The sequence below is a fragment of the Dermatophagoides pteronyssinus genome, unplaced genomic scaffold, assembly GCF_027571235.1.
Source record: "Dermatophagoides pteronyssinus isolate colony J.1.1.1.1 unplaced genomic scaffold, Derpt_VIB-CSIC_2022.12 sq0036, whole genome shotgun sequence".
NCBI classification, from domain to species: Eukaryota; Metazoa; Arthropoda; class Arachnida; order Sarcoptiformes; family Pyroglyphidae; genus Dermatophagoides; species Dermatophagoides pteronyssinus.
Genome location: NW_027461560.1, coordinates 109,971 through 123,812, shown reverse-complemented (window position 1 = coordinate 123,812; position 13,842 = coordinate 109,971). Strand labels below are relative to the sequence as shown.

The 13,842-nt window shown below is 27.3% G+C and overlaps 3 protein-coding genes across 6 annotated transcripts in view; all 3 read right to left on the bottom strand.

The window, feature by feature from the left end:
* Positions 1-7,105: 7,105 nt before the first annotated feature.
* Positions 7,106-10,090, bottom strand: LOC113798168 (uncharacterized). Of its 4 annotated transcripts, none has more exons than XM_075823784.1 (4): positions 9,733-10,090; positions 8,976-9,351; positions 8,363-8,877; positions 7,106-8,278 (listed from the first exon to the last, which is right to left on the bottom strand). In XM_075823784.1, the coding sequence occupies exons 2-4, from the start codon at positions 9,341-9,343 to the stop codon at positions 7,206-7,208; spliced, it is 1,956 nt and encodes a 651-aa protein (XP_075679899.1). In that variant the 5' UTR covers positions 9,344-9,351; positions 9,733-10,090; the 3' UTR covers positions 7,106-7,205. The 4 variants fall into 4 exon arrangements, with proteins under 4 accessions (XP_075679899.1, XP_075679897.1, XP_075679898.1 ...); XM_075823782.1 differs by having other exon boundaries at positions 7,107-8,278; positions 8,360-8,877; XM_075823783.1 differs by lacking the exon at positions 9,733-10,090 and having other exon boundaries at positions 7,107-8,278; positions 8,360-8,877; positions 8,976-9,418.
* A 147-nt stretch (positions 10,091-10,237) lies between these two features.
* Positions 10,238-11,657, bottom strand: LOC113798161 (uncharacterized). The gene has a single exon (XM_027348652.2). The coding sequence runs from the start codon at positions 11,655-11,657 to the stop codon at positions 10,410-10,412; it is 1,248 nt and encodes a 415-aa protein (XP_027204453.1). The 3' UTR covers positions 10,238-10,409.
* Positions 11,658-13,707: 2,050 nt separating this feature from the next.
* Positions 13,708-13,842, bottom strand: part of LOC113798167 (uncharacterized) — a 1,409-nt gene continuing 1,274 nt past the window's right edge. Inside the window, exon 3 of the mRNA XM_027348657.2 lies at positions 13,708-13,713. Coding sequence (XP_027204458.2) covers positions 13,708-13,713 — 6 coding nt within the window. The remainder of the gene's footprint in view (positions 13,714-13,842) is intronic.

Sequence of the window (13,842 nt, the reverse complement as noted above, 5' to 3'; positions counted from 1 at the left end):
AAAAAACAACAACAAAAAAAATTGTTCTGATTTGAAATTTTCTTCTTGGTAGCTTTTTTTCCCGCTAATATCATCATCATCATCATTATCGTTATGCTAATGATGTAATATGATAATTAGCAGAATTTACTATTTCATTTACATAATAAAATGAGATCCAGAACTTGATAGATTCGTTCAATAGAAATGAAATAAATGATTTTTAATCCGTAACCGAAATTTTGATATGAATCAAAGAATTCTATGAATTATTCTGGGCAATTCTATTTGAGAATCGAAAAGTTTTTTTCTGTGTTCTGATTTTTTTTCCTGTTGTCGTTGTTTTCGGTTGTAATTAAAAAAAATTTTTGATTTTCAGTTTTCAGTTTTTCGCAAACGAAATAAGATATTCTATACTTATATGTGTGAAAATAATTTAATTGTCTTTCATATTTCAATTGTTTTTCTTTACTTCCTAGCCAACGATTTCATTTTGCAAAAACAGTTTTAAAAAGTGCTGTTTGGTTCTTTTTTTCTGTCGATTCAGTGTTTTTATTCTGAAAAATAATTTTTGTTTTGATTATATAATGATGATAACTGAAAACTTTGCTATGTGGAACATCTTATGCTTATGATTATTGAGTATGATCATTGAGAATTTGTTTTGTTTTGTTTGCTGTTGCTGTTTTGAAATGAACAACTAAAATTTCAATGAAAAAACAAAATAAAATAAATTCTGTAAAACAATCATCATCATCGTAATAAAGCGGAATAATATTGTGAATATATTTCGGGTACGATGACCCGATTGGCTTTTTGTTTTTGTTCATCAAAATCCTTGATATGTGTGTGTGTGTGTTTAATCAATGTTCAATCATTTGTCATAATGTTAAAAATGCGGCAGAAAACTTCCGGAAAAAACGACCACCGGAACAAATACGTTTCCGAAAAATTTTTCCACCATCTCTCCAAAATCGTCATCTAAACTTAAAAATTTGAAATTCTCATTGTTTTAATATTTAAACTTTTGTCAAACTTTGTCAATTTGAATATTGATTTTTTCATTCTTTCCTATTCAAAAAACATAAATCAAGAATCATTTCATTTCATTTCATTTCTTTATTTATTTTATTATCAAAAAAAAAGCAAGTACGTAGAAAAAAAATCGAAAATTTCTAAATTTAAACAAAACAAAAAAAACTAGCCAAGAAAAAGAACATAAAAATTCTTAATGATTCTCTCTGTGTGTGTGTCTATGGCAATCTTGATGATAAAGTTTTCTGTTTATACGTCCATAGCGACCTGATTAAAAGAAAATGACAATAATGAAATATTCCATGGGAACTTTTGAAAACAAATGAAAACCAAACAAACCAGAAACCAAAAAAAAATCGATTTTAATTTTTGAAATTTTATATATAAAAAAACTGAAAATTTTCAAAAAAAATTTCATTTTTTGTTTCAAGTGAAAACTTTCATCAGATCAATAAGAAAACAAACACATAATGAACGAACGAAACAAACGAAACAAAAGAAAATCAACGAACTTTTATCAATTCACAACCGATTGATGATGGTAGGTAGATAGGTAGGTAGGTAGGTGGGGCGATTAAGTTTTTGTTGTTGTTGGTTTTTTTTATATTTCGACAAAACTAGATACCAGAAATCTACAACAACAACAACAAGGAGAGAAATACACCGAGGGAGAGAGAGAGACACAGACATAGATTATCCTAATATGAATTATTGTACACGCAATGTCAATGCTTTTGTTTTTATTTTTGTCAAAAAGCAAAACTTTTAGCAATAAACACACACATAGAGACATAGAATATTTCTCAGGTAGATTGTTCATTCATAGGATAGATTAGAAATATTCATCATCATCATCATCATCAACGACAACCAGCATCAATCATAGATTGAATTATCGTTGTTATTTCTCTCTCTCTCTCTCTCTCTCTTGCTTTTTTTACCTGAAAAAACAAAGTCGAGAAATATCAATTGTCAACCAGGCTAGAATAATTTGCACAGTTAGTTAGTGTTTCCATCCGAAAACAAAAACAAGGTAAAAAGCACAATAACCTTTTGCTTGTTTGTTTGTTTGTGTAAAAGTTTAAAGTTTAAAATTTCAATTATATCATCGATAATTGTTGTTGTTTGATTCATTATTTCTTTTTTGTTCAATGATATTTTCATTTCATATTCTGTAAAACAACAGCAACCAAAAAAAAATTATAATCGATGTTATTTTTTTTCCGCAAAAGTTCAGTGGTTTGGTGAATTTTGTTTGTTTGTTTGTTGTGAATATTTCAACTCGTGTGTTTCTTCCAAGTTTATTCAATTTTGGTGCCTTGTTTTTTGTTTTGTCTTTTTTGATGTGAAAATTCAATCCATTTTATTAACAATATGTGTTTGTTTAATCGTTTGAAATGTGAGTTAAGTAATTTTATCAAATATGTAACCTTTTGATGAAACAAAGGTAAACTCATTAACTTTCATCATTATTTTTATTTTTGTTTGTTTGAAAAATGATCGATTTTTGTTACTTTTTCTTTTGAAACACTAACTTTATTCGCTCATCATTATCAGTAGCAGGAGAAAAAAAATTCTTTAAAATTCCTGTTTTTGAATTCAAAAAGTTTTCAAAAATTTTTTAAGCAAAACAAAATTCATCAACAAACAAACAAACAACAGTGTGTGTTTGAATGTGTAAAAAAATTTCATTTTGGTCGTTTAGCACCGGGAAAAAATAATATATCACCAATGGATACGAAATGAGAAACCAGAAAAAAAATACATTAACCATCATCACACGATAATCATACGATTCCGGGTTCTTTAAGCAAAAAATCCATCGATTTTTTTCCCCTTGACAAAAACAAATAAAATGAAAAAAAATAATGGTTTCTTTTGAAAATGAATGAAAAATTTTTCATTCCAAAATGACAATGATGATGATGATGATTACCGTGTTCCAAAATGAATCGAATATTTTCTTTTCGTTCAATACGAGACTTTGGTTGTCGAATCAACCAAACCAACCAACCAATCGACCGACCGACCGACCTAACGTCAACCCATCATAGATGATCGTCAAAAACTATTTCTTTTCTGTCTATCATTTGTTTTCAGGTTTTTGAGTTTAATGTTATTTGTCACGCAATAATTTAGTTATAGATTTTTAATTTTTTTTTTGTTTTGCTTTGTTTTTTGTTTAGAAACCAATCGAACCGCGAACCAAACCGAGAAAAAAAATTTAAAAACAAAACAAAAAACAAACCAGAAACAATGACAATTGTGACAATCTTTGGTTTGGTTTGTCAATATGAATGTATCATCATTTGTATTGAAGAATTTCATTCATTTCATTCATCATTGTCAATTTGTTTTTTCGAAAAGAAAATCCGATTTTAGAAAGAATTTTTTGCGAGTGATTTGTGATTGGCAACTTGCCATATTTTGATCAAGATTTGAATATCTAAATCCAGCTTAAATTCAACTCTTTTTTTTCGTCCAAATCAACTTTGATTCATTCATCACTCGATAATCGATTGATTGATTGATTGATTGATACATTGCTGATATTCCACCTTTCATTTGCTGCAACATTATTCGTATTATGTGTATGTTGTATTTGGAAAACTTTTTTCCATTCTCTTCTCCCGTTTTTATGATCCGCCTTTATTTCAAATTTCCACTACTGTTTTTCGTTTTGTTTTGTTTGTTTGTTTCATTAATTTCAGCCAAAAAAAAAAATCAAATTGTTTCTGGAACACATTCATATATATACGTTGTACAGAACCTTACTACCGCACTTACTATCAGTTGAATGTGTCCACCCTCAAATGTCTACATGTATCCGATGTGTGTGCGTGTGTTTGTGTTAAATATATAGATGTTTGGATCGATATTTTCCAAACAAAAAACATATACCCGAACAATGAAAAATCATTACTTAGATTCAAAATCAGAATAATATTACTAAAAGATGTTTAAGTGAATATAATTCATCAATTCTTTGGCAATCGATCTATATAGTTTCAGGAGATAGAGAAAAAACCATGCCTTTTTTCCCGGAATAAATGATGTTAACAAGCAATACTTTTTTTTGTTTGTTGGATCCATCATCGGGTAAATATTACCCGGTATTGTTCATATAGAATGCACACAGAAAAGGCGTAGCTCATTTTTTTTTAATTGAAGCCTGGCCCCAAAAATTCATCGATTTATTAACCGTTTTTACCATTCTTTAAAAAAAAGAATTTAGTTACTCAAAATATGATTATATCATTATCATTTTATAATGGTAAAGATTCGCCAAAATTGAATGAATATTCTTATCAAACAAATATTTTCTATCGTAAAACTTTCGTAAAACTTTCTTTTTTATACTTTTTTTTATATTACAAATTCAATCATCAATCATCAAGTTTGAAATTATCTACCTTTTTTCTTAAATTATCAACAAAATCATTGTGACCAAAAAAAACACCAAAACCCTTGTGACCAAAAATTGAAAAATAAAACAGATGATAAAATTGAATGTGAAAAAAAAGATAAAGAAGGTGATTATAACAATTGAAAACCAAAGAAAAAAGAAATTAAAAATAAATTTTGTTCAGCAGGTGAAAACAACGAAAAAAAATAAAGATATCATCATTTTATCAAATGTTTGTGTGTGTATTTCATTTTTGTCTTATTTGTATCATCATTATAGATCGACGACCATCTCTAATCAATCGACGGTCATACGTTTTTTCATTAATAATAAATTACTTTTATTACTACTAAATTATTATTAATGAAAAAACAAAACGGAAAAAACAAAAGATAATGATTTAATTATCAAAATCTATAAATATAGTAACCCAAAATTATTATTATTATTATTATTTTATTTGACAGTTTTCTTTTTTCACTTGTCATTTGTCTACGTTTAACAATTATTATTGAACAGAAAATATAATAATAACAACAAAATTTTATCATCACCCAATCATTATTATTCGCGATTATAATTATAATAATAATAATAACGAAAATGATTACCGAAATGAATTTGATAATAATAAAATTATTATTATTTCAATCAATTTGCGAAGGTGTAGATTTTTTTTCATAATTGATATCGATATCTAAATAAATAATGATGATATTGACATTTACTAATGTTGTCAATGATTTTGGTAAATGATGAACAGCCGAAAAACCCAAAGAAACAAAAGAAAAGAAAGCCAAAAGATGATCTTAATCATTTTGCTTTTGTTTTATTTTATTTACAGGTAAAATTTATCCCTTGTCCTTAGTATATAAATAATGATTTTCATTTTTTGTCGAAAATAGATGAATACCGAATTGAATTTCGATCGAATCAAATTATTATTTCTTTGAATTTTCTTATTTCGTTCTTCTGTCAAATTTCTCCAATTATTACATTTGGAGGGGGAAGAAGTTTCTCAAATTCAAACGACTATTTCAACTTTAATTATAATTATCCTCAATTTTTTTTCCTATTTCAACCCATTGTATATTCAAATAAGAAAAACGGTATGTTTATAATTCAAGACAAACAAACTTAATTTTCATTATTCAACCGAAAAAAAAATAATAATCCATATTTTTCCATTGAAATCTGATAAAAATTTTCATTATTCAAACTTGTTTTGCTTTTCTTTGTAACCAAAAAAAAAAAGTTCATAAAGAAGTTTGCCCATTCAAATCTACCTATTCAATCTTTCTGGTCTTTTGATTTTTTTTTAAATCAAACTATGATCCTTTTTCATTGTTGTTGCTGCTAAAATAATTAAAATAATCGATATTTGTTTCTTCTTCCCCCCACCAAACAAAACAAAAAAGCAAATTCAAGGTTTGTAATTGGTAAGACTCCGGTAATATGCAACCGGTATGCAGTTTTTTTTTGGTTATTATTTACCTTGATTTTAAAAAATTTCAGACATCCATAGTTCCTGTCTCATGTCACAAGATTGAAGAATGATAATGATGATGATGATGATGATAATGATAAAGTCAATGATTTGTTTTTGTTTTGAAATGAAAACAAAAAGATAAGAACAATAATCAATGAAGCAAAAAAAAAAATTTGGACATCATTTCAACATCATTATAAAGAATCATTACTTCTTTCTTCTATTTTATATTTCAGTCAATTCTTGTGCGTGTGACAGCGGCTATAGGATGATGAATTATGTCGTCTTCTTTATTTTTATTGTATTTTTTGAATTTGACAGAAAATTTGATGAACATTATCTTTCTTAGTAGTCATTTTTTTTCTCTTCTTTTTCAGCCATCCTCGATATTTTTTTAAAGAGTTTCTTGTTCGGTAAGTTCATGCTGATTATATTTTATTACTAAAAACCTTTTTTTTCAACTGATAAAATGATTCCATAGGAAAGAAAAAACATTTGGTTTTTGTTTAATTGTCTGTTTTGTCAACCATCATCATTTGGATAATTGGAACAACCAGTTTGGCTTTTTTTCATTCTTCAAATCAGAATGGCCAATTTTCATTTGGAAAAATCTTCGGGAACAATAAACGGGTTAAATATCTGGATGACAAATCGTTTCGTTTCATGGTTCGATTAACACATGAGAATTTTCTATCATCATCATCATTCTCGTATATATCAAGATTCAATCCGGCGCTTGTCAATCTCTATTTTTTTTTAACAAACAAAAAAACAATGAAACCTTTTATAATTATGTAATGAATGATAATTAGTTTGTTTTGCCAGTCTAATTAAATATAATTTTCAACTAATTTTGATTGATTGAAGGGGGTTAACTTGTCTAATCGGCTCTCTCTCTCTCTCTCTAACTCGGGCTTACCTAAAAAGCCACCGGTAAAATTATTCATTATTTTAAACAAATACCGTTTGATTGATCGAATATTGTTGTTTGCCATGTGAAAAATAAAATCCAAAAAAAAGGGTTAACTAAATCTAATCAACACGATACCAATGCTGCCATCTATTGAATTATCATCATCAACATAAAATCTGTTAATCCAATTTTGAAAAATGTTTTGATTCGATATTTATTTCAAAAAAATAAAATTCATTCATTCATTTTTTTGGCAAAACAAAAACAAAAACAAAGCAAAAAAAGACAATATGTGAATAGAATCGGAATAAAATTTAGCATAATCAAAATTGGTTAAAATTTTTAAAAACAAAAATATAAAAAATAAAATAAAATATCACCCCTTAAAAATCACCTTCATCTTTGAAACGAAATTGAAACAATGGTTGACGAAAATAATATTTTGGTTGATATAAATAATGCATTCTTGGATCTTTTAGATATGGTTTTACAAATTCTTTAGAATATTCATAATATTCTGGACAAGTTGGTGATTTTCTTTTAAATTGATTATTCAAACAACAATAAAGTGGTTTTGAATTTTTAACAAATTTAATTGGAATATTACGATATTCATTGATGGATGATGTGATTGATTTGGAATTATCAATATTATGATTATTATCATTTGTTAGATTTTCTTTTTGATTATCTACCATAAGACTCTCATTAGCAATGGAATCAATTTCATCATATGAAATCGGTTGTTGTTCATTGTTTGTCATTGATAAATGATCCATGTCTGTTGAATTAATATTGTTATTATCGTTGATTTCATTTTCATCATCATCAATGATTAAATTTTCTGATGTTCGCCCATCTTCAATATCATTTTCATAATTATCATTGATGGTAGTGTGAATTTTTATCGATTCATCATCATCATCATCATCAATACCAACAACATCAATATCCTCATCTTCGTCATCATCATCATCAACAACAACAATAACTTCAACATCATCATCATTCATTTGAATTCGGGTTTTTTCGGTATTTTGAGTCGATGTTACGTCATCATTTCTTTTTGATGATGAAGGCAATAAATCCAGATCAGGATGATTTTCACTAGTCGTTGATTCTTCTTTATCAGCCATTTCAGAAATTTCAGCTATTTCGATTGATTGATTAATGTATCCAATTTTTTCAATCTCCTCAGATGATATTCTTTGATTTATAATGGAATTATTTGACTCCAATGTATCAATATTATTTGCATTCGATGTATCAATATTAATAGATTTTTTAATTAATGGAAAAATTTCAGCCATTTTAACTGGTTGATTGATAGGTTTTTCAATCATTTCAGATGATTTTTTTGAATTCATAATGAAATTATTTTCATCCGATGTATCAATATAAATAGGTTCTTCATCCGAAAATGTATCCTCCGGTTGATGTTGATTTTGATATGTTCCTAGTAGAATATTTAAAATATTTTGAAAATTTCGTTGATTATTTGATGTACAATTAATATTATCATTAACAATATTATTACCACCATTATTATTATTTTCGTTTGATGTATCATCACCGTTCAAATGAATTAGATAAGTATGATTCGATTCTCCATTAATTTGATTATGATGATTATGGCGATAATCATCATCTTCAATGGTCGTTTCATCATTTTCAACCAATTCGATTGTTGTTTGAAGCTTGTTCGTTTTTTTCTTCGTCAAACATTTTTTTGTTACTGGTGTTGATTTTATCAATTGTTTTTCGTTATGATTTTCATCAATTTTAAATCGTTTTCTTGTTTTACGATCAGATTCGGGAAATTTTCTTCTTCGATAAATTCGTTTTGGCTCTTGTTGATGTTGTTGTTCTGGTTGTCGGTCAGAATTCAATAATAATAATTGTTTTTTCTTTCTACCTCTTTTACGTTTTCTACCTTTTTTATTTACAATAATATTTGGTTCATAATAATTATTAATATCATCAATATATTTTTGATTAATTCGATAAAGTTGTTCGATTTCCGAGGAATTTTCCAACATTGGTTCGATAATGTTTCTGTAAATATTTTCGGAAAAAAAGGATATAGTGGAATAAAATAGATTATTTCTGGTTTTTTGTGTTTTTCAACGAGAAAAAAAATAATTTTTACCAACATTATAAATTCAAGATTTTTCAATGATGTTGTTAAATTATACATAACATTTGTACCAATATAAATTTCCAATAATAAACAATGTTTAAGTTTAATTTTAGTTAAATTATCATCAGTTTTTTCATAAATTTTTTGTAATGATTTTATCATTGAACGTAATGAACCGGTATTGATTTTATATTTTTGATTATTATTATTAATGATAAAAGAATCGTCATTTATTTGTTCATCATGTTGATTCACTGGTTGTTGTTGTTCATCGTATGAATCATTTTCACTCATTATTGTATGATAGGATGATGGTAATGATGACCATGATGATTCGGATGATAATTGAATAATATTAAAATCATTTGATGGATTATCCATTGTATATTCTAATTGTTGACAGAATAGATTTAAAGAAAATGAAAAACAAAAGTTAAAATTCAGAATTTTCGCAAAAATAAATGTATCGAAATTTGAGTTAGGTGTTGGGTGTAGAAAACCAGCATCTCAAATTTCACAACAAATTCGAAAAAAAGATTTGTTCGAAATTCGAAATTTTGATACTTTTTGTTTGTTTGTTTGTTCGTTACAACATAACATTATTGAATCAAGAATTTTGACAATGACCAAATTGCTACAATCAAAGAAAAATCTTTCCAGTGATTTGAGGAATGATAAACACAATACAATGTTGAGAATTGTAGCAAAAAAAACATTTCTTTTTTCATTTAGAAAACAATTTCGGGAAAAAAACAAACCCAGATGCTCACATAATATGGAGATCAAATGCATACCAAATTACCGGGAAAATCTTTAAATCCTAAACATTTTTTCGGGAAAAAAAGAGAGGATGTGCAAACTAACAAAAAAAAAATGCTACAATTTTTGGAGAAAAAAAATTCGAAACTCTGAACATTTTTTTTTTTGCTACACACACACAGTCAGGACAGACAGACAAGCAGACAGGCAGACAGACAGACCAACATGAAAAAACAGAATGCTCACTTTTGGAAATTGAAAATGGATTCTTCCGAAAAAAAAGAACATTTTTTCGATTTCGCATTCGATCGAATGTTTGTTTTTTTTACGTGGTGATGCCATTTTTTTCAATATAATCCATGTGTGCGGTTTAAGCAACAGGGTTAAAACCAAAAAAAACCAGCAATTTTCTTTCAAAAATATACGATTTTAATCAATCACAACAAAAAAACAAATATTCACATTATCGATATTTAAAATCAAACCAATTAATGGATAAAATCACCATGGTAAAGATTTTGGGCAAAAAAAATGTCAGATTTTTATTCAGATAAGTTTTTTTTAAAATGTTTTTTTTAAGGTTTTAAACCCGTTTTTTGTTTTTTGTTTTGTTTTAGTTAAATTCATTGTTTTTGTTAAACCCCATATCCATAATTGTTTGAAATCCCAATAATTTTTTTAAGAAAAATTAATAATTTTCTAATGAATAGATAATTTTCCCATCATCATAATCATCATCATCATTCAATGTTAATTGTTGATCATTTCCGGTATTTTTGGTCAAATAATATACGATTTGATCGTTAGATGGCATATCCATTGATATCTGTTGAATTGAATTTAAATTATCCATAGAATATTGTTGATAATTTGATGGTAAGTTTATTAATTGATTTTTTGTTCCATGATTTGTTGAATAATGATATTGTACATCAGGAGTTTCAAAGGTTACCGATGATCTTGATGATATTTGATTATCATTCGGTGAATAATTGGATTTGTGACCAGAAGATGGTGCTACTCGTCTTGTTTTGTTTGGTTTTCCGTTGCTAATAATGGTGGTGGTACGTTTTTTCGGTGATTGAATTTTATAATGTGGATTATTATTAACTGATGATGATTTATCTACATTATAGCCCATAATTTTGGCCCAATATTTAAGAATATTTTCCGTTTCCTGATACATTGAATGATGTTGATTTGAATGTGTTTGGCTTTGATGATGATGATGATGATAATAATTTTGATGATAATCAACATTTCCATTATTATTACGTGCTTGTAATACAACTGTTGGTTTTTTATGATGATTAGTCATCGAAATTATTGGACGATAATCAATGATAGTATTGGATGATGATGGATCACGTATATTTCGAAATTGTTCTATCGAATCATTTCGATCATTTATATCATTCATCATCATTGAATCGATTGTATTGGATTTTTCTGGCGACCACATTGTATCGATTGGTTTACAAGAACATTCTGTATGATTAATGAATGTTAATTGTTCAATATTTTGATTACGACGTAATATTGTTGATGATGATTTTGGTACACCGATAACAAAAAAATATAATGTTAATTTTTCAACACGTGATGGTTGACATGAATGTGTTGCATGTGGACAACAACCGGTAAGATCCGAACAACGATGTAATAATGTTGCACGTGGTAAATAAATTTTTTTACTATCATTTAAATAGATTAATTCGGGTCGTGGTTTTGAACATTGTGCATCTTCATTAATACGTATACCATGTTCATAGGCTTTTTGTGCTAATTGACGCATCATATTCATTTGACGACGATAATTTTGTGATGACATATGTTGACCAAAATTTAAATCAATTATTGTTGATAATAGTATTATTGTTATTGTGAGCATCATTTTTTCTAATGATAATGATGAACTGAACATTATTGGATTCATTTGATTGGTTGAATGTTTACGATTTCATTTTAAACAACAACAACAAAAAATGCAAAAATTTATTGAAATTTCATTTCATTTGATCAGCAAAATAAAAAAAACAGCAACAGCATCTTTAAGCCAAGCCAAAATTATCATCAAAATATGGTTGGTTTTTATAGCTTTCAGCGACGACAACTATGGTAGGGTATGAAAAAGAAAAAAAAACTCCCGGAATCAAGATGATGATTGGGAAAAAAATAATAATGATAAAAAAGAGAAGAAGCCAATGAATTATCTGCATGAGAGAACCGGAGAGAAAAAAGAAAGAGAAGACATTGCCATCGAAAATGGAATGTTAACATCAACAACAACAACATTATCATCATCAATTCGAGAGCATCATTTGGTTTTTTTTTCTCGTTGATCAATTTTGGCCATTGACTGACATACAATTGTCGTTTGTATCATTATGATGATCAACTATACTAAACAACGATGACGATTACCATCAGGTAATCAAAGGAAAAAAAACAAGAACCGATCAAGCAAGCCAAAAAGTTTGATCACCTTATTGATGATTATCCTGATCAAACGAATATTCAAAAGTGATCAGAATTCAAAACAAACAAAAAAAATACACTTTTTTTTGTTGTTCATTCATAACTCCTACGAATATTTTCGGTTTTCAAGTTCAAGTTTTTTTTTGCTATACTTTGCTGCGTCATCATTGTTGATGATCATCTTTGATCAACGATCATCAAGGATAGATAATGATGATCACAATATAATGATGAAATGGTATCATGTTTGCAGAGGGAAAACAATTTTATTTTTAAAAAAAGTCAACATTGTTTGTTTGAACTGTGATGTAACGAATCTTGTTTATTTGATATTTGGATTTGTTTTGATTCATCGTTATCCATGTTCGTTTTTCTTCAAAAGAAAAATGACCTTTTTCTGATGTATTGAAATTCTTTACATGATGCAACAAGTTGTTCAATGGCAAAATGGTATTATTCGTATACAAACATAGAACCATGGCTGGATAAATTTAATTAATCTCTTGATCATTTGATTAGATAATTGCCTTACCGGTTAACTTGATAATTTATTTATTTTTTCTGTTCAAAACAAGCAATCAAACAAACCAAAAAGTATTGAAACCTAAAACCGTAGCAAGAGAGAAAAAAAAAGAAACCGGTCAAGTATCGAATATAACCTTGTCATAAATGTGGTAATTAGTTTTTGAATGATAAAACATGATAACTTCGACATGTTCGATTATATACGCCCAATTGTCAAACACTTATGATAAGGTGTTAAAACAAAAAAGTTTTTTTCATCAGGAAATTCAATCGATTAGAATTTTGATGATGATAATGATTTATAAAAACATGCAGAAATTCCAATAAGAAGTTCAATGTTAAATTATCATTATCGATCGATCGATTGATCAGGAAAAAATGAAAGAAAAGAAATTAATGATAATGTAATATTTCCCCTTTGGTTACTTGTTTTTTTTCTCTTCCATCAATATATTTTCGATGATGATAATGATTGATTTTTTTACGAAATATAACCCATTGATCAATTCAATACTGGGGGAAAAAAAACTTCCGCAATTATTCAGAGACTATCGATAGAATCGATTCGAATGAATTTTTTTTTTGATTCGACTCATTTTTATGCAACAACAACAAATCGTTTGATGATGATTGAAAATATTTTGATATCTTTGTTCATAACCTTTTTTTATTTTATTCGTCTTGTTTTTTTCAAAAAAAAAAAAAAAAACAAAATTAAAGGTTGATTGCCCTCCATACACACGATACAAAGACGATGACAAGGTTACGCTACAGCAACGAAAATTGTGATGCCATTGGGGGTAAAATTGGGAAATTCCCACACTTATATATACAAACTTTTGGTAAATGATTCGTATTTCATATTTTGTTCTTTTTTTTCTCATTCATTCTATTCAATTCAACAATTGTCTTCTTTATTTCCGGGGTCATTTGTTTATTTCGGTATGTAACAATATTCGTGTTCATTTAATAATCAAATATTTTTATTTCTGATTTAAAATTAAAAGTATAAATAGTTTTATGGAAATCATTCTAACATATTGTAAACATAACGTTCAACATTATGTCTATTGGATTGATTCAAATCGAATATGTGAATCTCTGGTCTGTATAAGCAA